Source organism: Polypterus senegalus, chromosome 13 (assembly GCF_016835505.1).
Source record: "Polypterus senegalus isolate Bchr_013 chromosome 13, ASM1683550v1, whole genome shotgun sequence".
Taxonomy (NCBI): domain Eukaryota; kingdom Metazoa; phylum Chordata; class Cladistia; order Polypteriformes; family Polypteridae; genus Polypterus; species Polypterus senegalus.
In genome coordinates this window covers 67,951,725-67,978,071 of record NC_053166.1, presented here as the reverse complement: position 1 = coordinate 67,978,071, position 26,347 = coordinate 67,951,725, and the positions used below count along the sequence as shown (strand labels likewise).

Sequence of the window (26,347 nt, the reverse complement as noted above, 5' to 3'; positions counted from 1 at the left end):
GGACAGTTTTATCCAGGCGAATGTCATACTTATGGATTGGCCTTGACTTACCTTCTCCTGCGTCTTTTGTGTTGACAGTGAAGACAGCTGGTTTGTTAACTGTGCCATGAATCAATCCAGGTCCATAAGCAGTTACATGACCACTATTCACATAATCAACATAGAACTGAAGAGGGCTTCCTAAATTAAAAAAAATAAAAATAAAAAAAAAAAAATAAAAAAAAAAGCATACTGTAGATTTACTGAGAAATACAATAAGCAGGTAACCAGTAAAATAAATAGTTGAATCAATCACTGAGATACTGTTATCTGGTGGACTCAAAGTATTGTTTGTAGTACTAGGGTGTTGTACCATGCTGGCCATTATGAATGTAAGGAGAAGTCAAGTAAAATGACACCTTGTATTGGCTAACTAAAAAAAATATTACAATATGCAAGCTTTTGAGATGTAATCTTCCCTGAAGGGGCCTGAGTTGCCTTGAAAGCTTGCATACTGTAATAATGTGTAGTTATCCAATAAAAAAAGGTGTCATTTTACTTGACTTCTCACTTTAAGCATTTGAAACTGATTTTTTCTGTTCATGTCCAAGTTAATTTTCACACCTCAACCTTCTGTAATGTATACTCCCTTAGATCTTTTTACTGAATAAATGGGACCATTTTGTTTCACATATTGTACAAGGTTTTACTCTATGACAATTCGGTCCGAACAATTAGAATAAATTTCATGACAGGTAAAAGATTTTCACAGAGACTACTTCACTTTGGTTTTCAAATGAAATCAACAAAAGAATCACAGGATTTGTGTATGAAACATTAAGACAATGTAATTTGATTCCTATCGATTTAAAACTAATGTAAAAGGGGACCCAGTGTCCACAATTTTATCAAAGGCATGGACAATTCTATAATCCAACATTTTGGAAATATCTTTATTTGTTTGGGCAAACGTCATACAAGGACAATCAATCTGCAAAAGATTATTACTTTGCATGCTAATTTTCATGTGCTTTAAAATACTGTCTTGCTGTACAGTATAGGTTGTATACAGTATGTTAGCTATGCAAGGTTTGCCATTTAATATGAAAGACTTCAGTTGTGTCCCTCAACAGAAAATGTTTATTATATACATTATTATACTATTATTATTACTATTATATATTATACTATTATAATATTATTATACTAATAAAAGGCAAAGCCCTCACTCACTCATCACTAATTCTCCAACTTCCCGTGTGGGTGGAAGGCTGAAATTTGGCAGGTTCATTCCTTACAGCTTCCTTACAAAAGTTGGGCAGGTTTTATATCGAAATTCTACGCGTAATGGTCATAACTGGAAGCTGTTTTCTCCATTTACTGTAATGGAGATGAGCTTGAACGCCGTGGGCGGAGTTTCGTGTGACATCATCACGCCTCCCACGTAATCACGCAGTACATAGAAAACCAGGAAGACCTCCAAAAGCGCTAAAGAAAACATGCATTATATAATTGAGAAGGCAGTGAAACAATAAGAAGCGGCGAGTGACATATACAACCATGTTCATGAGTTCTGCTACTTGAAACAAAGCACGATGTAAACCTACACTTTAAATTAAGTTCATAGACAGGCTGCGCTGGCGTTTGTAATTTAGTGCCTGCCCATATAAGGCCGTCCGTCAGCGGCAATCCAATAGCAAACTCCCACTAAATATTCACGGGTGAAGGACTGTGTTTATGGAGAGGAAGATGAGATGGTCAGGGTGGTGTTTGACACAAACTCAGCGAAACTGCGAGAGAAAGTTTTAAGTGCCAGGACTAAGGTAACATTAAATACAGCCATGGACATAGCACGAGATGGCACCAGCACAGCTGGGAACCTTCGATGCATGTACACCGGCGGCTCACGTGAACTGACGCGCGTGCACAGATAAAAGGCAACAGTTCCAAAGAGCGCTGAACAAAAACCGAATTACACAATTGAAAAGGCAGCAAAAAATATGAAGCGTCTGATAAGCATATTCATAAATCCAACTACTGCGGAAACAAAGCACACGGTGGAAAAAGTCAATGTCCCGCTAAAGGAAGACAGTGTAAAAAAACCCGTGCATGCAGTGTGTCAGGTCTCAGATAAAGAAGAAGGCGAGCTGTTTATTGATGCAGTAAGAAACGAATCGATGAAAGAAACCTGTCATCTTTACAACGATTGACAAACACGGAATGTAACTTGAACACAACACATCCTACAAATACGAGCCTGATTGAAAGAAATAATGATAATCAAATCCTTGATGACAGCAACACTCAGTAACACTCACAAAACAAATACTGTATATTGACAGTCATGTTACGTTATTTTTAAAATGTTCCCTTTTCTTTTTCTAGCTTTTTTAACACACTACTTCTCCGCTGCGATACGCGGGTATATATATATATGTATATATATATATTCCGATCTACATACTCGAATAATGGATACTTTATTCGCCATCAATGATTGTTTTGGTAAAGCCATACTCAGTGTATTCATTAGATGAGCGGTAAAAAGTAAGAGCGAGGGAGGATGCAGGCTGTAGTGCTTCGCGTCAACTCTATCTGAATTGCGCGATCACATTTCAAAAAATATATCTTTTCAAGTTCTATTTAGTCCATATTTGTCAAACTCAAGGGCCACATCCGGCCCGGCGTGTAATTATATCCAGCCCGCGAGATCATTTTATATACTGTATTATTGTTATTAATGGCCCAGGTATATGAAGTGCTGGTAACACAATAAACTACAGATCCCATAATGCAGCGCTTCAGCTGCCTTGCGAACTTACGCGTTAATCAAGTCTAGCTTATGATGCTGCAAGTTATTGCGGCTAGCTCACACGATGCTGGAGAGAAAAGTTCATTCTGAAAATAGAGCCTTTAAAACCGATGGGAGGCTGAGTATATGTTTACTGAACCCGTGTGTCTCATTTGTGGAGCTAATGTGGCTGTAATTACAGAATTTAATCTAAGACGGCACTATGAGACAAAACATCAGGGTAACCTGAATGCAATGCAGAAGATACAGAAAGCAGAAGAATTAAATAAGAATCTGACACTTCAGCGGACGTTTTACCGTGCACAATCACAAAGTGATTTCAAGTGAAAGCTGCTTTTATGGGAGACACAAATGCACCTTGCCCCACTTTCCCTGTTGCCAAGTAATGTTAAACCAAGTCGTCACTACGGTGTTCCCAAATCGCACTTTGCTGATAAACTGAGCGCACTGAGTTTGCGGGCGCTTTGGTGACTTTGAAGAACAAAAAGTCCGTCTACATGCGGCTCGAACCTTGTGCATGTTTGGTAGCACATATCTGTGTGAGAAGCTCTTCTCAGTGATAAAGACTAACAAAACAGCACACAGGAGTCGCCTCACTGATGAGCACCTGCAATCCATCCTGAGAATCTCCACAACACAGAACCTCACACCAAACATAAACGAACCTGTTGCCAAAAAAGATGCCAGGCGTCCAGCTCTAAAATGACATATGAGCAAAGACAACTGAATGATTTGATTTGTTATTGCTGAAAGGAACACATTTTATTTATATTTCCAGGTTTTGTTATGCAGCATGTTCATATTTGAATTTGTATAATTTTGACAGGATATATTTTTATGGAGAGCAAAATCTTTTGGGATATTTAAAATCTAAGTTTATTTTTATATAAAATTACATAAGAGTAAAGAAATTTGAATGTTTGTTCTTTTAATGTTTACTTTATTTCTAACTTGTATAATTTAGACAGGATATATTTTTATGGAGAGCAAAATATATAAGTTGTTTAAGGTTTGAGTTGATTTATTCAGGAATAATATTCCTGTCTGTTTTACCATTCCTACCAAAGATATTTCTGTCGACTAAATAAAAATTCCTTCTATTTAAAATTTAAATAGAACTTGAACAAATCGATAGTTCATAATATCCACGCAGACTTGCATGTAAGGCGGGAGTTATCCATTTTAACAAGCAGCGTATTGCACTGATCTGAAATAGCTGTGTGTGTGTGTGTGTATATATATATATATATATAAATAAAATCAGCATTTAATACAGAGTTTCTTTTGCTTCAAGAACAGCCGTTGGAGGCTTTATCACATTTGAGTTTTCCAGAAATTCAGCTTTAGCCTCCATTTGCATAGTCAAATCGAAGGCAGCTGATGAAGCGCACTTGTGAAACCACTCATCTAGTCAACACGGGTTTGATTTTGTCTTTAGTCATGGGGTGGGCTTATGTTCAAGAAAGCTAACAAATGAAAGCTCATTGGAAAGTGAAATGCATATAATGCAGTGGTGAGGAATAAGGAACACAAGGGCTTTTGACCTCACAAACCAAACACAAGCTTGACTGTATCGTGTTGTTTGTACCATGTTAAAATGGAAGGTAAAGGTAACTTAAAATTGCAGCTGAAACTACCATACCTTCGTATAGCATTGGCTCCATAAGGCAGCAAGTTATTGGCCATCAGAAAAAAAATGGCAAACTCGACTGTGCTGGAAGTTGGTCACACATTTGATAAATGTGACATACCTAGTGATTGATTTTCAGACATTTAAATTGACATGGCCCAGCAACGAGATGGGCAACTCAGTCAGCAAATCTGGCAAAATGTGACATAGGCCTTAAAGATATACTTATTCAGTTTTCTGTATAGCACATTGAAATCTTACCTAGTCTGATCATTTGGCTATTGAGGCAGTGGGGTTAAAATGCCAAAAAAAAAAAAAATCAGGAGTAATTCTTTAAAAAACCCATTAAATAGTTATCAGTTACACCATTTCCAAATTGCAATTATAGATTAGAAATAGTTTAAGGGGGAAGTTATTCAGAGTATATTTGTAGGGGGTTAGAAATCCACTCACTGTGGTAATTAAAAAATGTTACATATTAAATTGGATGGTTCTCCACCACATTTGTTATTTTCCAACTATCCTTACTGATAGTCCATTTGTTTTAATTATGTTTAAAAATTGTGATTGCTTTTAGTGGCCAAATTAAAAATGCTAGTAAAAATAACTGTCAGTCTAGATTCTTGCAATTTTAACAAAGTTTTAAAGTTGCGAACCACACTCTGAAAGCATGTTAGACTGAAACGTATACTAACTGATAGTGGTGAAGGCTGAACATTTGAAGTAGCGTTAAAGTAGTTAAGGTGTAAAACAATCTGTGCTGTTCAAATGTAGGCACCAAAGATATACCTAGCTTGACTATTTCTATGATCTTTTATGTAGATGAAAATGCTACCTGGAATATGCATTCCATCATATTTGATGTCCATCTCATGCAGACCAGCCTCGGTGGGGGCATACTTCACGGTTACTGTACCATCCTTGTTATCTGTGATATCTGGTTTGGCAATCTTACCCGAGGGCATTCTTACATCTCCTTAAATAAAAATGAAACCACAAGTTAGCTGATGTGAAAAGATTTATAAATGCTAATAAAACTAAAAATTGCCCTTCGATTTTTGACTAACCTGTAATTTCACCCTTTTTAATGGTGAAAGGAATAACTAGGTCAAAAGGCCGCAGTCCTGCCACATCTAGACCATTCATGCCCATGGAGCGGTCTGTAGCCTGCAAAATGAGAAAGAGGAGGAGAAACAGGACATGGGTTATTGATTACATTTACCTTAGGATTATTCTGAAGCCTTGCCCAAGTAGAAAATAAACTTCTTGACTCAGTGCTAGATGGAGTCTCTCCATAAACCCATTTTAGAAAACTTGTTTTATTTGACAATTTCAAGACAGTAGTTTATTCCTTAATAATGGTTGCTTATTTTTCCTCAATGCTCAATTTTTATTCCAAGTGTACTCTGAAAGGACAATTGAGTCAAGAAGTTGATCACCTACCAAGGGCCCATTAGGAGAATATGAATATCAAATAAGATTCCCGATGCTTCTAAGGAGATGGAAAATAGGTAGAGACAAATAAAGACAGACAAAAAAACAGTAACATGCGATGGGATTACCAACACCAGACACGAACAGTGATATAGACTACTTATTGATGACAGATATTAACCACTCCCAAAGCTGCAACTAAAGGAAAGCTTGCATGTAACAAATAATAAAATGAGGGAGGTGGGGTGGAAATTTGGGCGGGAAGAAAAAAAAAAAAAAAAAGCCCCAACTTTCCAAGGATCTCTCTCTAATGGCAGAAAAATCAGAGTTAAGAATCCTGAAACACAACCTGCAGACAGAATGGAAAGGAAATAGATAAAAGAAAAAAAAAAATAAAAGAAACTTAAGTTCTTCCATAGCTCAGCAAGTCTCCAATGTAAATGATACTACTACTTTCCTAAAGCAGAATTCACTGCAATAAACCACTCATTTGTTAATATCCAAATTGGGTAACAATCTTCAAAATGCAATGGAGAAATGTTCCCAGGGGCTTGGGAACAACCAAAAACACAGCAACCAAAATATACTACTTCTACAAGTAGTACTTTTATTCTAGAGATTTTACTACTCTCTGGGACTATCTTGTTTTAACAAATGATTGGATGGATGTTAGAGATTCATAAGCTTCACCCTTATATTTCGTAAGTTCATTCAGCAAAACAAGATGGATACAATTCCTGTTGTACTCAAAACCTTTGAAATATCTGACTTGTGAGTAATTCTGGCAACAGACAATACTGAACAAGCTGTAACAGCAAGGCTACTTATATGCTTTTTCATCTTCTCCTTTAAACTGGAATATTTTTACACTGTGGCATATAGTTTAATGATTCTTGCATTAGAGACAGAGTTCTTGTGGGTCAAAACCCTGTTGTTCCCCAAACCATAATGACTAAAGGATTAGCTGGAGCACTTCTGCATGCCCTTAGCTACTTTACAATGCTCTACACCCTTCCCCCTGCCTGGCTGAAGGAGAAAAAAAAAAAAACAAACAAGACAGATATGGTAATGTTTATGAAGACAGGTTGGCTGCTGATGACATGGAATAGGGAAGAAAAAAGAAAAGAAGTAATTTTTTAATCTGGTGTGTACCCAAGGCTGTCTGCTAGGTGAACCATAATTGGGGGCTTGTCTCTGCTGCAAGATCTGATCCGGTTCCTGGCTGTCCAGTGCCTACAGTGAAGCGGGAAAGACATGGTGAGTCTTCATACATAAAATGAATGAAAAATAAGTTAATCCACCTAAAATCAAAGAAAATGATCAAGTTGCAATAAATTGCAACATTAAAAAAGTCAATTAAATTAGGACATAAAGCTGTGTTATTCAAAGTTTTCTCTGCTGGGAGAAAGAAAAAAAAAAAGTTGACATCAGAACGAATTTAAAAGTACTTTCTCTGCAGTCTTTGCATCACCCTAGTAATGAAACTGAAGCAGAAAACGTCAAAATTAAAAAGGAACGATTGGCCCACACATCATTACACCAAACAAAAGCATGTTGGTAGGATTAATTTAAAACAAAACATTGGATATACAATAAAAAAAAAAAACAAACAAAAAAAAAAACACATATTTACATTCCACACACATGGTATATGAAAATAAAAAAATGTCAAAAACAATGGATGTTCGAACCAACAGGTACTGCCTCCCTCCGTTGGATGAAATATAAATAAAGAAGAAATAAATTCAATTGTAAATTGCTTAAATATGTATAATGTTCAACAACACTTACAGTAACTTGGAATGGACTGTTGGGAATGTGCTCCCCACCAAAACGCACGCAGATGACATATTTGCCAGGCTGGGGTGCAGTGTAGAAGATGTCAAAGGTGCCATCTGGATTCTCAACAACATCAACATCCACCTCTGTGCCATCAGGGGTGCAAACTGTACAAGTCACCTTCCCTTTGCCTGCTGCCTTGGCATCTACTGTGATAACAGTTTGTTCTCCAATCTGAATGGTAGGACCCACACCAGCACCTGGGAAGGAGGTGGGTGGAAAATATTGCAAAAAAAAAAAATATATATATATATATAAATAAAATAAAAATCATTGGACAATTCTGGGCAAAAATTCTGTTTCAAAGGCACCCACAAATCATCATCCTCATGCGATGAACATGACAATGCAGAGTCTGAATAAAAAGACTGTAACCCGGCATTCAGAAAATGGAAAGGAGAGAAGCTGGAATTGTAGGGTGATTAAGGCACTGGCATCAATGAGTGCCAGATGAGAAGAATGCTTAAGTTGGTGTGTGTATAGTATGCTGCTTCCTAATCACATTCCATTCAACCATAATAACCATTTCCAGGACAAAGCTTTTTTTTTTTTTATATATAAAAATATAAGTTTTGCTTATAAATAGGTCAGTAACAAAATGCTTTATATGAGCAAGGTTTATGTAATGCACCTTGCATCAAGAACAACTATGTACATAGTGCCCAAGTATTGCTCTATTAAAACTACAGCCATGAATCTCTGACAGCAAATAATGCTGCCATAGCTTATGTAGCCGAGTAGAAGGAACAAACAACAGCATTATATACCACCTGCCCATTATTTATGTCCAAGGCTGACAATACTTTGTTCTATCACAACAGAAGGGCCTCCTATGCCATCTACTGCTAGTACTAGTGTAATACTAGAAGACCAAGATAAGGATTGAGATGCGGCTAGGCAGGGTGGGAAGGACATAACTTACTGATACAGGGACAATGGGCTTAAAGTAATATTTCAGATCTCCGTTTGTCTTGTCCAGACAGCATCCCAAAAGCTAGCGCTCGGTAACAGTCATTTGGGAGCCAAAAAGTTAACTACTAACTAGAAGGTGTGACCAATAAGTAATAGGTACTTCACTGTAGGAGTAAGATTGGCCATTAATATGATGTCTTACGAATGTTTTGTTTAAAACTACAGCAGACATCCAGAAGAAGAGAGTCTTGGCCAAAATAAACAGATCAAAATGTTGGCAAAAATTAAAATGTTTTCTGTTGAATTATCTAGACAGCACTCTTCTTGAATGGTTTTCAGTAAATAGTTCTAATTGTGAAAGGGGACTTAACATACATTTTTAATCCTTGATATATCCTGCCCCCACAAATCTAAATAATTTTACATGCATGCATACATGATAGCAATTCTTTAAAAGGTGTTTTATTGCACTACTTGTGGTTTGAGGATGCTTCATAAAGGCTTTTGTGCCTTTATCCCAGTTTCAACTTCTTTCCAGTTTCCAGGCTACTGATGGGGAAATAAATAAAAGAGACAGTCCTGGCAACAGGTACATGCTTTCAATTAAATACACAGCAAGTGGGAATACATTCCCAGAGCCATGCAGCCAAACGGAATGCAGGTTGGTTAGTCAGTCACCATGGTTACAAGCCAAGAGAGGCAGGCAAAAAGACAACACAGCCAACAGTCAAGGAGAAGGGGGGAAAATAAGAATTCCTCAAACATTCTTCCCATCATTCCCTTCCCAACCAACCTGCCACCCCATTCTGAACAACCCAAAAAGGACTGGAAGTGTATTGTGAACTATTTGTAAAAGGCACTACTGTATATAGAATGCATGTTCTATGGGGGGAGTCTAAAAGGGTGCTGAAATCGTGCAATTCCCCCCAACAAATTGTAATAAAATGATACAGAATTGTTTCACTTTTTTTTTTTTTAAAAATCATAGGACAAATCTCCTAAACTGGTCATTGTATGGAACCAATCATCATACACAAGCGGAAGAATAATGCAATCTTTGTTTCTTTTTTCTTCATCTCAACAGCTTACCTAACCCTAACTCTCACCTAGCAGTTTGCGGAAAGCATAATTCATGCTCCATACATTAAGTCAATATGGAACACAGTCACAAGCAGATCTGAAGGCAACAATAGAGCATGTCTTAGGAACTGGGTGAACATAAGTTGACAATATTTGCTATCTAGAGTTAAAAGGTTTCTACATGGGCAGTACAGGTGAGTGCTGTTTTTCATTCACCAGATTCAAGGTTGAAGATTCTGTATTCATTTTTCTCCACCTTCACTTAAATTACTTGTTAGTGGAAGACCTTTGTGCAACTTATTTACAAAATCCAGACTCTATGCATTGGAGTACTCTTGTCCTGTAACAGACTTTCTCCTTTCTGAGCCTACCTCTCTCTTTATATGCTTTATGAAAAAGCTAATATGTGGAAATGGAACAATACTAGAAAGTTTAATGGGCTTAAGGACCTACTCATATGGGTGTACATGTGCACCCAACAGAGTATGTAAATGGACTCTTCTGCCCATGACCCTGAAGTGATTTAAGCCAGTTTGACAAAAGGATGGGTAGTTTGCTTAAACAAGTTATAAAAATTAAATTTCAATGTTTTTGACTCTTGAGCTCCATCTACCCTTCTCATGGATTGCTGGACAAATGAATTAAAAATCACAGACCTTAAAAACCACAAATATTACCAGATTTTGAAACGGAATACCTCCCAAAATAATCGGTTCGTTAAAAACGAGAGATGTTCCGGGGGAATTGAACTAATTAAATTCACTTGTAGCTAAAAGCCTAAAGTTAATGAATTTGAGGTGGAGGGGGACAAATAAGGATTGATGTTCATTCTTTATTAATAGAAATACTAAGGTTTCAAATTGAGGTATTTTGCAGAATCAGTAAAAACCATGTAAGAATGTTCACCATAAGTTATCAAAGCCTCAATGTTTCAAAATCCAACCACCCCCCATCACTCCAACAACCAAAACATAGATATTAAAAATGCATGTTAAAGTTATTTTGAAATGAGACTTTGCTTTATTCCTCATGGAAAATTAAAGCATCTTACCTAACCCGTGACCTCCAATTGAAACTGATGGTGAGGGAAAGAGAAAAAAAGCACAGAGCAGAAAGATTGTGAAATTACAAAATTAAAAAAAAAAATGTGCTCCAAATGAAATGATAAAAATAGGTGATTTTAAAGTGCACAGCAGAATGTGAACATGTCATTGTGAAGCGTGAATCCTTGTTAATTATTGATGTAATTCAACTTAGAGAACCAATAAAAAGAAAGGAGGGAGAGACTGGGGGGGGTCACTACACACATTCATAAACTCCACCCCCTTCACACATATAAGCACACAACATATCAACCACAGACTCTGGCATCCCATTAAAAGAATACATTGTTCAAGCATCATCCTAGTTTGGGACAGAATTTCAGCTTTTGTTGATGTAAAGGCTAAAATCAAGACAATTTTTTTTGTTATATGGCACACTGCATTAATGCCTGAGAGGAAATTGTCTTGTCTTTTCGCATGACCTAGATTTTTAACCCTTTTTCAATTTTAATAATAACCTGGCAACTAGCAATATTAAATGGAACTACTGTATCACTTTTAGGATTTTATTTTGAACTTTGACATAAAACTGTGCATCTGACAGCTGCTAGACAAAAAGTTAATGTCAGCATTTCAGATGAACTATTAGTTTGTTTTCTGTTTTAATGAGCATCTCAATTTTACATTTTTCAAATATGGAGAAACAATTCTAGTACTAATGTTTTAGAAGAATAAACAAAAAAGCCAGTTAGCCAAACCTATACATCTTTAAGGATGTGGGAACAAGACCAGCGTACCTGGAGAGAAACTTGTACAGATGCAAATAAGATATGCAAGCTCCAAATGGACCACAACTGGTTACGAGATTTAAACTCGGGGTGTTGGATCCATGAGGCAGCAATACTAACTAGATTGCCTACTAATGCTGTGGTGTTAGATACAAATTTCTACTTTAACAAGTTCAACAATATCTGAATAGATTTACTTTATTATTAAATACAAGCAAGCAAACCTGCTATGGTATGGGGTCTGCATCTGTGAACTGTGCTTATTGAAGTTCATTTGATGATGGCATAGTAATCGCCACAGGCACACAGCACAGTTATTTGAGGTGTTAATTGTGGTGTATTAATTGCAAAAGTATATAAAAAACAGTTTCTTAAAAGTTATCAAAAAAGTAGTTAATATCTGTGTTGTAATAAAAACCTGCATTTTGTACACTGACTGTGTGCAGGATTAGATATCCTAGACAAGATGAACTTTTAAATACCTTGAAATTTACTTTTAAAATTCTTTACCATTGCAAGTAGATCATATATTCTTCAATGTATAAGCATTTCTGCATTTTACAGAATCTACCATGTGAAAGAGCTGTTCTACATCAATAAGGAAAAAAATTAAAAGAAAATATGAAAAAGTTAAATTGTTAGTGGTTCCTCTACCAGTGCTGCAGGTAAAGTTCAAACTCTCAGGTTTTGAGCCACTACGCATTTTTTTTCTGCAACATATACTGTATAATCTAGACTGTTGATTCTTGATATACACTAAATATACTCTATTTTCCAGAACACTTTGCCGTGCACATAAACCCACCGGAGAAGATGTACTGCACAATTCTGATATATTACCTGTAACTGTGCACTTGCTGGCATCACCAGTAGGAAGTGCTCGGATTCGGTAAGGAGAATATGGGATTTCATCTCCTCCATATTTGATCAGGATAGTGTAACGACCAGTCATGTCAGGAACATATGACACTAGGTATGTACCATCCTGATTGTCTCGGATGTTTGCTTTTTTGGGCTTTCCTTCTGGGTCCTACACAAGAAAGGAGGTTCTATTACCAAAAAGAAATGTACATACACCACTGTCTTTAGTATATAACAGTGCTCATTTGTTATTCCCCCTCTGTGTACTGTATGTCATAATTGTTTTTCAAATCTACAGCAGTGTTTTAAAATAAACAAGGATACTAGAGCTTTGGATCTATAGAGAACACAAACCGTTATCTGCACAGCCAAGAGTCCCTCTCCTGCATCCTTTGCATCAATGGTGAACTCCACTGGCAGACTAGCAGTTACTCCAGTGGTGTTGAGTCCTGGGCCACTAGCTTTCACCTTGCTGGCATCGTGAGTGGGAAGAACCTTGAACTTGAATGGACTGAAAAGAAACAAAGGTAAAGTTATAAAGAAAGGATCAAACTATATAAACTTGAAACAAAAAAAAATGGCTACTGAGCTTTAACTGTGGTTTCGTCTAAGCGAAGCACAACTTTCCTGTTATTTAAAGGTTCAGTGAAAAAAGGTACGATTTAATAATCTTGTACAGCCCTCACAGAATTTGTTATGAAAAACTTATTCAGTACTGAACTGTCCTTTCACATAAAACTGGGCTAGGTCATCACCACTCAATCAATAGCACCACATTAATGCCCTGCAAACAAAAACTAAACTTCTATCAAATGCATTTTTTATTCTGTAATGGAAAAAGCAGTAGAAAGCTTGGCCAGTACATTAAAATCCTTCTAGGAAAAAAAAAGCAGCATAAAACCTTCAAAACACATACACACACCCAGTCCTACATACCTGCGTGGGATCTCCTCATCACCATAAAGAACATTAACGGAGTAGGGCCCTTCACGAGTTGGAACATAATTAACAGTGTGAGTCTGGTCTCCATTATCCACCACCTCCACTGGCTCTACCACACCTGTTTGCAGACACCAAACAAACATTTCTAATTTAAACTCACAGCACAACACAATCTAGCTGTGCTTTTGTGGGCACTCTAAATAGAGAAAAGTTGCCTCCCAATTAACACTACACAAAAGTTGAAAAACATACTCCTCCAGTTATATGAAAGTGCAGTGGTATTAAATCAAATTATGACAATAATGGGCCATGAACATGTCTAGGTGTGCCATTCTTGACTCTGATAATTTTCACCAATTCTGAGTAAATGTATACCTAAAAAAATGCTGCATTATACAGAGTTGGGGCGGAGGGGGTCATTTGCAGAAATAAAATCTCCACAGCAGGTACAGGTTATCCAATCTGGACATTAAAATTTTCAGATCACAAGTCTCAAAAGGAAATCTTCTGAACCTAGATTAAGTGTCAAATTTTAAACACAATTACCTTTAGGGCCTTGCACACGGACTTGCAGTGGAGCAACTCCTGCTTTACTGGCGTCTACTGTGAATGTCTGTGGGATGTTGGCACGCACATTGTTGCCCAAGCCTAGTCCTTGACACTTGACCTTGGTGGCATCAACAACATCATGGACTGGCACAGAGAAAGGGCTACCTGAGAGGCACAAGGCAGATGAACAAATTACAATAGAATATGGGCAATTCTATTTTGAGAAGATCTGTAACAATGCAGAAAAGCAATAGCCATTCAAAAACAAAATCACTCAACTCACCTCTAACTGGATGTCCACCATAGGTGATATTCAAGTTGTAAGTTCCTGGCTCGTATGGAATGTACTCCACTGAACAGCTTCCATCTTTGTTATCTGTACAGGACATCTTTGCTTCAGAGGGACCCTCAACTGCTAAGCCAAGACCACCTGTACCAGCACCCCTTTAGCCAAACGTGAGAAATGAATCGTACACGGAATGAAATAAGCAAGCAACAAACTACACAAAATGTTTTTGCAAAATAAACATTCCCTCCTTCCAAAATTAAAAGATTCTGCGCCTACTGCCAAAGTTTCATAATTTATAATAGGTTTCCTCCCATTTCAAATTGAAGACTGCTGACATAAGTGAATGGTATACCTAGAGCCAATGCAGTGCAAACAAAAACTGACTTTAAATGCAATGGTTTCATAACAGCAATCTTATATGTGGACATAAATCACAAGATGTCAGCACGTACTGTAGGAGTTAAAAGTTTCCTATATGTACAACACTTCCATTATATTATATTAAAATTTAAAATTATATATAAAAGAATGTTCACTGAGAACAATAATGCTACATCATAATGGGTCTACGTTTAGCTTTAATTTATTGGATTATAAACATTACATAATGCAAAGTGCAATCCACAGACACAAAGGCCACATTCGTATAGAAGTACATAACTGCCGAGGTGAAAGGTAACAACAGCCTGCCTTTGCCATAAGATGATTTACCTGGTCTCAACAGTGAACTTGTTGGGTTTGTTAGTGGTGCCACTCTGCAAGCCTGGCCCATGCACTCTTACTCTGGAGGGGTCACAGCCTTCAGTCACTGGTACCCGGAAGGGGCTATTGGGTACAGGTGCTTCATCATAAGCTACTTCCACAGAGTGAATGCCTTTGGTGTTGAAAAGGAAGATGTTTATCATCATCTGGTGTTGAACACAAACTCACAAATGTAGCCTAATTATTCAGGCATGTGTTACAGAGACCAAGAATTTTACACAACACTTCATTAGCAACATGTTCAGGACACCTAGTAGATGAAAGAAACTATCTGTATCATCTTATTTCTTCCACAAAGAAAGCCAGCTGCTTTCCAGTATACTACAAAATTATACTATTACAAGTATCTCTCTTAAATACAAGAACATTCTGTGAAAACTGGAATCAAAGGGGACAATTTATGTCAGTGTTGTAAGGGGCATCTAACAAAAAAAAAAAAAAAAAAAGAATACCTTGAACAGCCCATTAAAGAATGTTTTAGTATTTCAAAAGCAGAACTTCAACTTACCCTCCTCATAAGGGGTGTATTCCACCTGGTATATACCATCTCCAAGATCACGGATGAGGGCATCAGTGCGGTTGCCAGAGGGGTTGTTAATGCGGGTTTTGATGTGGTTGCCACCAGTTTTAGTTAAAGCACGTGCATCCACAGTGAAATCTGTTGTTGCCTCTCGATAAACTCCTAAGATAAACAGATATACAATTTTAAACTTGCTCAGTGTTAAAGATTATCAAGGTCAAGGACAATCTGACCACTTCTACAAAAGGATAGAATTCTTACTAAGAGACTAAAGGGCTCAAATGACATCAGTTTACCAAGTATTCAATCGACAATTTATGTACTAAGCCACTTATGATCTCATTAAGTAGAGTGAAATAAAAAACCACTGACCTTTTCCCTCAACACCTGGTCCAAACACCTTGACACCACTGGAGTCAATTGCAGGCTCCACAATGACACGAGTGGGAAAGTTGGGAACATCTTGCCCACCATATCGAATTGTGATGGTGTATACTCCAGGGTACAGTGGGATATATGTGATTGTGTATGTACCATCTCCATTATCCTGGATGTGTACCTCAGCCTCCATGCCATTGTCTGAAATGATCTCAATAGTCAACTCTGCAGGGCCAGCATTGGTGCAGTCAACGATGAATTTACCAGTCTCTCCAACTTTTGCATGCTCCAGACCAGGACCGGAGCAAAGCACCTATTGAAGCAGAAATGAAAGTATTTATTGGTGTTCACACATGGGAGTGCCATCCAAGATAAGGCGTTGGAAAAAATTCTTACTTTGCTAGGATCTGTAGGGGGTACTGCCTCAACAGGGAAGGGGCTTCCAGGCACAGGGACACCATCGTAAGCTAGTTCAACCTCATGTGGTCCTTGATCTCGTGGAATAAAACGCACCACACTGTTGTCTGGGCTCAGGCCTGGTTCAACCTTGCAAGGTACAGATTTGCCCAAGGGTCCAGTTATCTTAGCAGTAACCTTGCCCTGTCCACCAGCACCCTTAGATTTAACTGTGAATTCCTGGTCTTTGCCCACTTCTAACTCTGCAAAAAAATTAACAATTCATGTTCAGGTGAAATTTCCATTTTGTGTATATGTACTATAGATTCCTAGTAATATGCTAATGTAAAAGCAATATACTGTAGGCATAAACAAGTGTATTGATAAGATACCGCTAACTGTTATGACTTAACCAGGGTGGGTGGGGGGAAAAAATGAAGTTCCATAAAAAAAAATAATAATAATTGCTGTACCCACAACAATGATAGCAAAGTGCTCTATGGCTCCTGGACAAAATCATGCTGAAAAAGTTAAAACTCAGAGAGGCCGAGATCAGTAATGAAATATGGATTGTTAAACTTTGAAATAAGACACAATAAATGGATCATCTGTATGAAGTTACTTACTGTCTCCAAGGCCTGCTACCTTGATCTTGCTGAGGTCAAGTGCTGGTGCCACCCAGCAGAAAAGGGACTCTTTGGAATGGGGTCTCCTCCATAAGTTACATTTACTCCCATGCTTCCCTATTAACATCGACATTATTTGTTATTTCCTTAACTTCCAATACAGAAAATTAAACACACAAGGGTGCTCCATTTAGACTTAAAATCGTATGTATCTATTTTATAAAGTAATTTATAAAATGGAACTGCTCACCTGTTGCACTGGTGTGTACTTGACTGTATATGTACTATCATGATTATTGACAATCTCAAAATCTTTAACAGCTTCTCCTTTATTTTGCCCAGTGAACTGCACATCCAGTTTTGCTTTTCCTGCAGCCTTGGTGTTTACTGTGAAATGGGTTGGCTTGCACAGCTCAATGCCTATTTATAAAGAGCAAAACACCATTAGATAACCAGGAGTTGGTACATACTGTACTGACACTGTAAGGCATTAAAATATTTTTTTGGGTTAGGGAGTAAGATAAGGCAGTTCATGTATACTCCTACAGCATGCTTTAAATGTGCACTGCAGCTTCAATTAAGAAAGAGATAGACAAAGGTATTTGTAGGCAATAGATGGTTAAGTTGGGCATGGGATCAAATTCACATAAGCAGCAAGTTTGTATTTTCATATTGCTCATCAACACACATTTAACTAAAATTACTAAATAATGAGCAATATAATCACACGCCTCAAACTTTTAGTCTAAAAGGGGGATAGCTTTTGGCAAGGTTAAATGCCTCATCTATGAAGCTCTCATTATGAAGAAGTCTCTAATAGGAGACCTTTTGAACTTGGTTTTAGGAATTATTTTAACATGCATATCAATGTCACATTAACCTAGGTAAAAGAATTCCAAACATAAGCAAATGGTGGGTGGTGGCAGAGCTAAAACTACTTTTCCTTTTAAGTAAATCTAGAGTGTCAGGACACAGATGGTCTTCCCCCACACCCCTGCACACTCACCGCTTCTGTTTAGCCCTGGTCCTTCAGCTTTCACTTTGCTGGCATCGTGTGATGGATCCACTTTGACTCTGACCGGGCTCATGGGAATAGCCTAAAAAGAGAACAGTTCGAGAACCAAGTGTCATGCAAAATTAACATTTACATTTATTAGCATTACTTGGTACAAATTGTAAAACTTGGGTGTATTACATCTCCTACAAAAGGTATGTAAAACATGAATTACATGTTATTAGTTAATTTCTTCCACCTTTAGAAACTTTATATACTCCTGACTAAGGAAGTGAAGTGGATGCAATTGCTCATGAGGGGTCAGATTCAGATTTTCCTCTTTCAACAGTCTTTATGGGTTTGGTAGATACAGAATTGTAGCAGAAAGCCATTTACCCAGACAGTTTGCAAACATAAGTAGAAAAAGAAATAGCTAGAAACTAAAACAAGATATTGCTTGAAATCACAAACAAATCCAGATCAGAGTTTTGCACATTTTAAAGGTTGGATTTTCAGAATGACAGTTTCCAGGCCTACAACAGTCAGCTTGTGTGCATGGTTTTGGAGGCTGCATGGATTCAAAGTGTTATATATTGCTGCCTCACAATCTAGTGCCTGCTTGGGATTTCTTTCCCATGCTTAAAAAAAAAAAAAAAAATATGTGTGCATGGCAAGTTAACAGGCAACTCAAAACTGGCCTGATATATTAGTGAACAAGGGTCTTTTCAAGTGTGTACTCTGTTATGTGCATAACGCTGCAGGATAAACTCTGGCTTGCAGTGTTCCAGTAGTTCAGAAACATGGATGGATATTTTACCATTCAAATTCTACTATGAATATAAATTAACTTTCATAAAAGCACTGAACAATAAATAGATGCATTTTAAATTAGAGGAATTCGTACACCCAAATTTGAGTTTTTATAGTTCCTGTTTAAACTCTGATTGACTTGCAGGGTAAAGTGTTAAAACACCACATTCAGTATTACATTAAGCACCAGTCTAATGATGCAAACTAACTCATTCTTCATATCACCACCTAGTAACTTCACAGAATGCTTTCACTTTTTTGGCTGCTTGAAGTTTGATGATGTACTGTCCCAGAAACTGGTACACAGTTGGTAACTAAACTGGTTTACTGAGCCAGTAAATATGAAGACTAAGTGCAAAATGAAGCCGGTGTTATACATGAATTGACTTGAAATGGAAAACTTTATATTAACTATATTGTAAATTACCTATATATTTTCTTACGTGTGAAGTTTTTAAAAAAAAAAAAAAATCTTAGTTTAAAAACACCCAATAAAAAACCTCAGGAATTACTTTTTAAAATATTAAATCATGCTTTCTATCTGAAACAATTGCTAAGACTGCCTGACACTCCAGCTGGAGTTTTAACTAGAATCACTGTATAAATATTTCCCAACTTTCTCACTATTTTGTAGATAACAGGATAAGAATATGAAATGGATGAGGATATGGCAGGAATATTGTATTTATAAACAAAGTTTGTAGACTTACTTTGTCTGCAAATAGCACCATGATAGTGTAACTCCCAGCACCAGGGGGAGTATATTTTACTGTGAAAGTGTCATTGTCATTTCTGATGATGTCAAAGTCAATATCTGCCTCTGCCGGGCCAACAACCCCAGGAGCACACTTAATTCCAATGCTAATGTCTCCTGTAAGAAAAAGCACACAAGTTAACCCTGATGCAAGATCAGTAAAATACCACAAATCATCTAGATAGTCCCATTCATAAAAGTGGAATATAATACACAACTTCAGAATAGAAATGGGTTACCTTGCCCAGCTTCTGCACAGTCCACTGTGAAGTATGTAGGCTCATGTGCTTTCAAACCAGTCTTGGCCACACCAGGTCCAGATACTTTTACTTTGTTGGGGTGACTGCCAGCACCAACGTTCATCTGCAGGGACCAGAAAATCATTAGAAACAACTACTACTACGTACTACAAATATGTCATTCCTCTTCACACAGACATTTGACATTTAATAAAAATAAAAGCAACAGTACTGACTCTGAATGGGCTGTCGGGGATGTTCACACTTCCCCAGGATACCATGGCAGTGTGCTTCAATGGCTTGCGAGGAGTATAGGAGCAGCTGTATGTACCGTTTCCATTATCCTTTACCTGCACGTCAACTGGATTTCCTTCACCATCCTAAAAGGGAAAAAGGAACATATATAGATTTTACTACAAAAAAGCAACAGCACAGCCACAAGAACAAAAGCTAACATTAGCATGATTTGGAGAAGAATTTAAAAGAACCCTGCCAGGGGATTTGTGTTTTAGCATCAAAAAAAAATACAATTATACAACAACAAAAATCAAGTCACTGAAAGGCCATATTAAAAACAGCACCAGCAATACAACAGGCCCTAAATACCAGGCTGCAAAAGCATCTAGATTTACCTGTGCTTGAATCTTTAGAGGAGCTTTGCCTCCCTGCTTAGCATCCACAGTAAACTCTGCTGGCTTTCCAACAGCTAACCCAGTTTTCTCTAAACCAGGACCAAAAGCCTTAACCTGGAACAGAAAGAAAATGTTCAAATTGGTACATCTGAACAGAAGGATACATTTTTAAAAACTTAAACATTTTGCATGCTAAACTCTGAAAATTACAGGTCAGAAAAAACAAACACCACCACATCTTAGTGTGAACACCATGCTTGCCAAACCAATGAGTTACCTTATCAGGATAAAAGTCTTTGGGGGCTGCTTTGATATCTGCCATGAATGGGCTGTACTGTATATCTTCATTATTGCAGAGAACATGCACAGCATACTCTCCAGGCTCAGTGGGCCAGTAGCGGACGTCACAAGAACCATCACCTTTATCATCACACTCTATCTTTGCCTGTGATGGTCCTTCAACTGAGAAGCCTGAAAAAAAAAAATACAAGAATCACGATTTGAGAGCTACTCTCCAGTTGCTATGCCTGGTTTAACAACACTTAAAATCATACACTGTTTAAATATTGGAGCAGTTGATTTTAAATACAATTTATTTTTTTGATCATCTAAATTGCTAGGCAGTCTTACATTACTGTGACTATAAAAAACATAAGTCTTTTCCAAAACTCTGTCTAAATGAAGTACAGTTTATAAACCGAAACTTACCAAGTGTTCCAACATCATCACCAACAGCTTCCACCACAAAATCAGCCGATTTGCCAACGACTCCACCTTCAAGTCCAGGACCCCAAGCACGAACCTTCTGTGGGCCTGCTTCTGTACCCACTTTGACCTCAAATGGGCTTGTGGGAAGAAGTGCAGAGGTTAGTATTTCAGACTTAAAACAAAATGAGGACTCAGAGAAAAGTAGAGAAGGACCTCACCTGCGAGGAATTTGCTGGCCACCCCAGGTAATTGTAACAATGTAGTTCCCAGGAGTTTTTGGGTAATACTCATAAGCATAGACACCATCACCAAGATCTTTCTGCTTCACTGGCTCTTCTAGCCCCTCTGAAAAGAAAGCCTCTGTGAGTCCTCTGCCAAATACAGCACATGCACTACTGTTAAATACATGCATATATACATAAATTATGCAAAAGCTTGGGAAGGGAATTTAAACCACCAAGATACGTGTTATGAATAATCTAATCTCAAATATAATCTAGTGTTTAGACAGAGAAGACACTTCTGTCACACTGACTAGAAAACATCAAGACAATGTGTTGCCCACAGAGTCTTCAAGTTAACAGTCTACAAATCCAGTTGGTTCACTTACTCCTTTTTTTTGCTTAGAGGAAATCCAAAATGCTTACTTGGCCCTTTGATGGTAACTTTAAGGTCTCCAGTGCCAGCTCCTTTTGTGTACACCTTGAAATCTGCAGTCTCTTTAATACGAACACCCTTGGGTTGTAATCCACGACCTTTGGCACGACACAGTGATGGATTGCAAGCTGCAGGAGAGGAGACATACTGAAACTTGTTCTTTCAGTCACTTTATATTGAAAGTAAACAAGGAGGAAAAACAGCCATTACTACTGCTTGGTTTCATGAGAATGCAAATTCTTATAGTCACTCACAAGGCACGGCACAGCACAGCACAATGAGAATTACAAAATAAAGACTAATACAATAAAAATAAAAAACACCACACATACTGGGCAGTCTGCATGCATAAATCTCAAAAATATCAAAATGCACCGTTTTATAATTCTTCCCTTTTATGCTTTATCACATATTTTCAAATTGAAAGTAAACTGTCATCATGGCACAGAAATGCTTTTGATCAAAACATGATGCAGCAGAATACCAGTATTGCGATAATCAATGACACCTACAGAAAACAGTCGGTTGCTACTTTATAACGTTTATGGTAGAGTCTTTCAAACTGCCATTAGTCTGGTGTTGTCACTCCAAAATTTCAAATTCCTGGGAAGGTATGCAGCAGGTCAGAAGTATAACACTTCATCCATCTTTAAATTTATTCCAGTGATGATAGAGCACAGCAGGCTCCTATCTGAGGTGTACAAGACTGCTTGAAACTTGTGGTTTCATTTCAAATTCCCACTCTACATCTACATAAGTCCCATTTTATTTAAAGTTCTATATTAAAAAAAAAAAAAAAATCAGCACAATGTCTTGCTTTGTTACAGACCCTAGTGGATGAAACCCCTATACCATAGAGGTTAATATATGTAAAATGACTATACTAGTGCTCCTTGTTTAAATATAAATGAAACAGTGATTATGTGGAGGGTAATAATTTTTTTTTTTTTCCCAAAGAAAGGAAAAAAGAAGTGACATTCAAACATGTAAGGTTTGGATTAAGAAAAATGAAATACTACGGGGAACACATATCCCTCACCTTCCCAGGCATTCAAGCTCCAAGATTAAGAGGAAAGCAGTGATTGGAGCTGTTAGGAAGCCACATTCCTGGCTAAAACATTAAAAACATTCTACTTTAAGCATCAACTGATTAAATCAGAATCCCCAAGTCTGCCCATCACAAAAAATTGGATTGTACCTACATGTCAAAACAATGCAAGCAGGGGCATTGTTGTCTCTGTGACACTCGGTGTGCCGTTGCCAGCTACTAAGACAGGCAGTTCATAAAGTACTGCTTTGTTTATATTACTCCTCAGAGTACATTAACACAAGGCCTTAACAATTCTATCCTTTCCATTTACTTTGTAATCTTACTTGAGAAGGAATCTAACAAATTGTCCCATCAAATACATTACAACTTGTAGAAATGTATGAAGATGAAACCTACGTGCAGCCTAGAGGTTACAATGTTGAACTGAAAAGTACAATGCTGCTAATGAAATCTGTATCACAGATACACTACAGTCTACACAGCATTCAGAGAGTTGAGTGATGTTCATTTTGTGCTACACATCCCTGCTTGTAGATCACTACATAAAATTGATATATAGTAAGGCTGTTTAGAATGGTTTTTCAAATGCAGCTTCAGTCTGTTTGGAAGGTTCTGAAAAAAATAGAGTACGCCATTAATCCTAAAACTTCTGTAGAAAGCCCTCTCTACACCATAAGTCACTGCTCAATTCTGTGCCCAAGCAGCGATAAGCCAAAATGCCAACTTTTCAGGCTTCATAAATGTGGCACTGAAACTAGTGGACAGCATCCAAAGCCAATCTAGACTAACAACCTTTGTTTCTGATACAATACATTTCAGAGTGAGAAGCATGGCACATCACAGAAAGGTTTAAAAGTGAAACCAAACTATTTTCACTTTATGTCAGTATTCTCTAACCTACTCCATCTCTCTCTGAGCTCATAATAGGAGGCTCAAACCATACTTTCAAAACATATAAAGCCACCTATGAAATTCCTCATCTTCACAAGAGGCTCATTACACCTTTCATCAGTTTTTGGTAATAAAAAGCAACACACCACAAATGAGTTCTGTACTGAAAATGCATCACCCTTGCTCTTTTGTGCCATTATTCTGGAATAGTGCAACAGTGTGGTGGCAGCTCCTATTTTATTATAACAAGGCTTATTCGCCCTTTGCAAGTGGGGTTGCACCAATTATACCAACATTTGCCACTATAGGGCCATAAAAACTTTCATTTCACTTACTGTAGTAACGCTCATAAAACTAAACAGAAAAATGTGTTGACATAAACCCATTTACTTTGTACATTAAACAGCCACAGTTCCACTGACTCACTTGTACCTTTTCAGCTTGTCTTGTAGAAAATGTTTTGCTACGTCACTGCCCTTTTTAGTGTATACATTTTGTTTACAATAATTAACATAGGTTTGTCAAAATTGGCAGTTAACGTAAACCCAATATGTACATCAGGAAGTGGCAAGAGACAGTTGTACTCTGAGAAAACCCAAGCAACCCTGAGGACAGCATGCAAACTGAAATCAAACCATGGTCAGGAAGGTGACCCAAAAAAAAAGTCTCAAATTATATAGCTGTCAAGTTATCAAAAGACCAGTAAAGTCTAAGCTATATTAAAACAAAACACTGCCAGAGTAAAACCATGAGAAATATATATCACTTATCATAAACTTGGTGGGTTTACAGGTCACCACTTAGAAGGCTATCATCTGGTTTAGCAGCATAACTTAAAACTCCTATTAACAGAACCTTTGAGAAATGTACCATTTACATCAAGGGACAGGTGTAAGTATGCTGCTCTACAAATTCCATCAGGCATACAGTAAAGCACATACAAAAACATGCAGTGGGAGCAGAGAGAAGATACCGAAAACAGGAGAAGATCAGCAGCAGGACAGGGAAAGGCATCATCAAATAAAGGAAGTGACATCAGAAGAAGGTTAAAGCCACCCTTATTGGCTGTTGATACACAGTAGCCTAAAGAAGAACATGTTGAACAGAGTGAGAAAAAAAGACAAGTGATTAAATCAACAAGGAAAATGGCTTCTGCATGAACTGAGGTCTAAACCTGCATAAGTTGGCTGAATGGGTGATTACAACAGTGGCATAATATGGTTTTGGAAAATCTGATCTTCTCTTAACTCTGAGAAACAGTAAAAAGTCCAAAGAGAAAACAAAACCCTACAGTTTCCTAAAATATGTACCAATACACCGTCTCACGTTGCATTCATCCATCCTGGAAGCATAAGGCTCAAGCCTGGAACCAAAACTGAAAGGAACAACTACCCAGGATAGGATTCAACCAAAACAAGTCAGTTTTGAGTCACCAGTTAACCTCATACACAGATTTACAATGTACTTTTTATGCTTTCAGCACCCACCCAAATTCTTACCTTCCCCAATGGTCACAGTGAATGGACTCTTGGGAATTTGTGCACCACCAAAGTTGATTATGATGGTATGGGGGCCCTCCTGCTTTGGCTTATAGGTGCAGCGGTAGGTGCTGTTCCCTTTGTCCTCCACCTGACATTCAACGGTGTCCTTTTTGCCACTGGGATCAATAATCACTACTTCAACATCTCCTACCCCGGCACCTGAGATGGATTAGAGTGAAAGAAATGCTTTCTGATTAAAATGCCACTAACTTGATCTCATGAAATACTAAGGTAGTATTTTGCCCACATTTCAATATAGCAACAAAAAAGGCAAAAGGCAGACTGTTATATACCTGCAGTGAAGATTTCAAAGTAGGTAGTCTTGTTTGCAATGTTCCCACTAGGCTCAAGTCCTGGACCCTGGGCAGTCACCTTACTAGCGTCTCCCTGGGCCATACTGACATCAACCTCAAATGGGCTTTTGGAAATGTGTTGCCCAGCAAACAGTACTGTCACCTTATTGTGGGAGAGAAATATGTTAAACAGAACGAGACACAACCAGAACTTAAGCAGACAGAAGCTAAACCAAAAACGTACCTTGTGCGGGCCTGTAACTTTGGGAATATAATAGACGGAATATGTTCTGTTCTTGTCGTTATTGGCAGTGACCTTAGCCTAATAAAAAAGTACAAAAATTTCAAACTGGATTAAAAACTATTCTGCAAAATATAAAGATTAACAAAGATTTTACAGCCGTTTTCAACTAGGAGGACATTATTCCCTCATGATCCAAGTGAGAATACTACCTACAGATATGTATATGTTTTGAAATAATGGACTTTGAGCAATGTATAGTATGCTCTGTAATGCGATTAAAAATAAGTGGTCTTCAAAAGGAATATCGTTTGATACCTCCTCCTTATGTCCTGCAGGATCCTCTACATACACCAACACCTCTCCTAGACCAGCACTGATGGTTTCCACTGTAAACTCGGCACGCTTCATTACCATGTTTCCAGTTGGTTCAATACCTAACAAGAAACACACACACAAGACCAGTAAACATCAGGGGATTACCACAATTTCCTGTTACAGAACAGATGATATTTCACCACAATTTAAGTTTAGTTTATATGTAGATTTCATCCATATCTATTTAATTGCTATCCCCATACTTCATCTTTTTATTAGTTTGATCTGTAAAACGCTTTGTGTTTATCCATAATGTTATTGGTGTGAATTATGTAAAATGAAGATTAACAAGCAAGCAGCTTAAAGCCTTTCATATAC

General features: G+C 37.6%; 1 protein-coding gene across 1 annotated transcript in view; it reads right to left on the bottom strand.

Annotated features, from left to right (window-relative positions):
• Positions 1–26,347, bottom strand: part of flna (filamin A, alpha (actin binding protein 280)) — a 102,788-nt gene that overhangs the window by 12,578 nt on the left and 63,863 nt on the right. Inside the window, 31 exon segments of the mRNA XM_039775565.1 lie at positions 52–180; positions 5,257–5,397; positions 5,489–5,588; positions 7,008–7,088; positions 7,647–7,894; positions 10,738–10,761; positions 12,358–12,547; positions 12,733–12,889; positions 13,315–13,438; positions 13,867–14,034; positions 14,153–14,313; positions 14,870–15,032; positions 15,429–15,602; positions 15,813–16,131; positions 16,215–16,477; positions 16,841–16,894; positions 16,897–16,957; positions 17,091–17,260; positions 17,847–17,937; positions 19,355–19,515; positions 19,638–19,761; positions 19,874–20,017; positions 20,270–20,383; positions 20,547–20,740; positions 20,978–21,114; positions 21,196–21,322; positions 21,625–21,762; positions 25,076–25,276; positions 25,411–25,573; positions 25,655–25,732; positions 25,970–26,088. Of these exon segments, the coding sequence (XP_039631499.1) occupies positions 52–180; positions 5,257–5,397; positions 5,489–5,588; positions 7,008–7,088; positions 7,647–7,894; positions 10,738–10,761; positions 12,358–12,547; positions 12,733–12,889; positions 13,315–13,438; positions 13,867–14,034; positions 14,153–14,313; positions 14,870–15,032; positions 15,429–15,602; positions 15,813–16,131; positions 16,215–16,477; positions 16,841–16,894; positions 16,897–16,957; positions 17,091–17,260; positions 17,847–17,937; positions 19,355–19,515; positions 19,638–19,761; positions 19,874–20,017; positions 20,270–20,383; positions 20,547–20,740; positions 20,978–21,114; positions 21,196–21,322; positions 21,625–21,762; positions 25,076–25,276; positions 25,411–25,573; positions 25,655–25,732; positions 25,970–26,088 (4,518 nt within the window).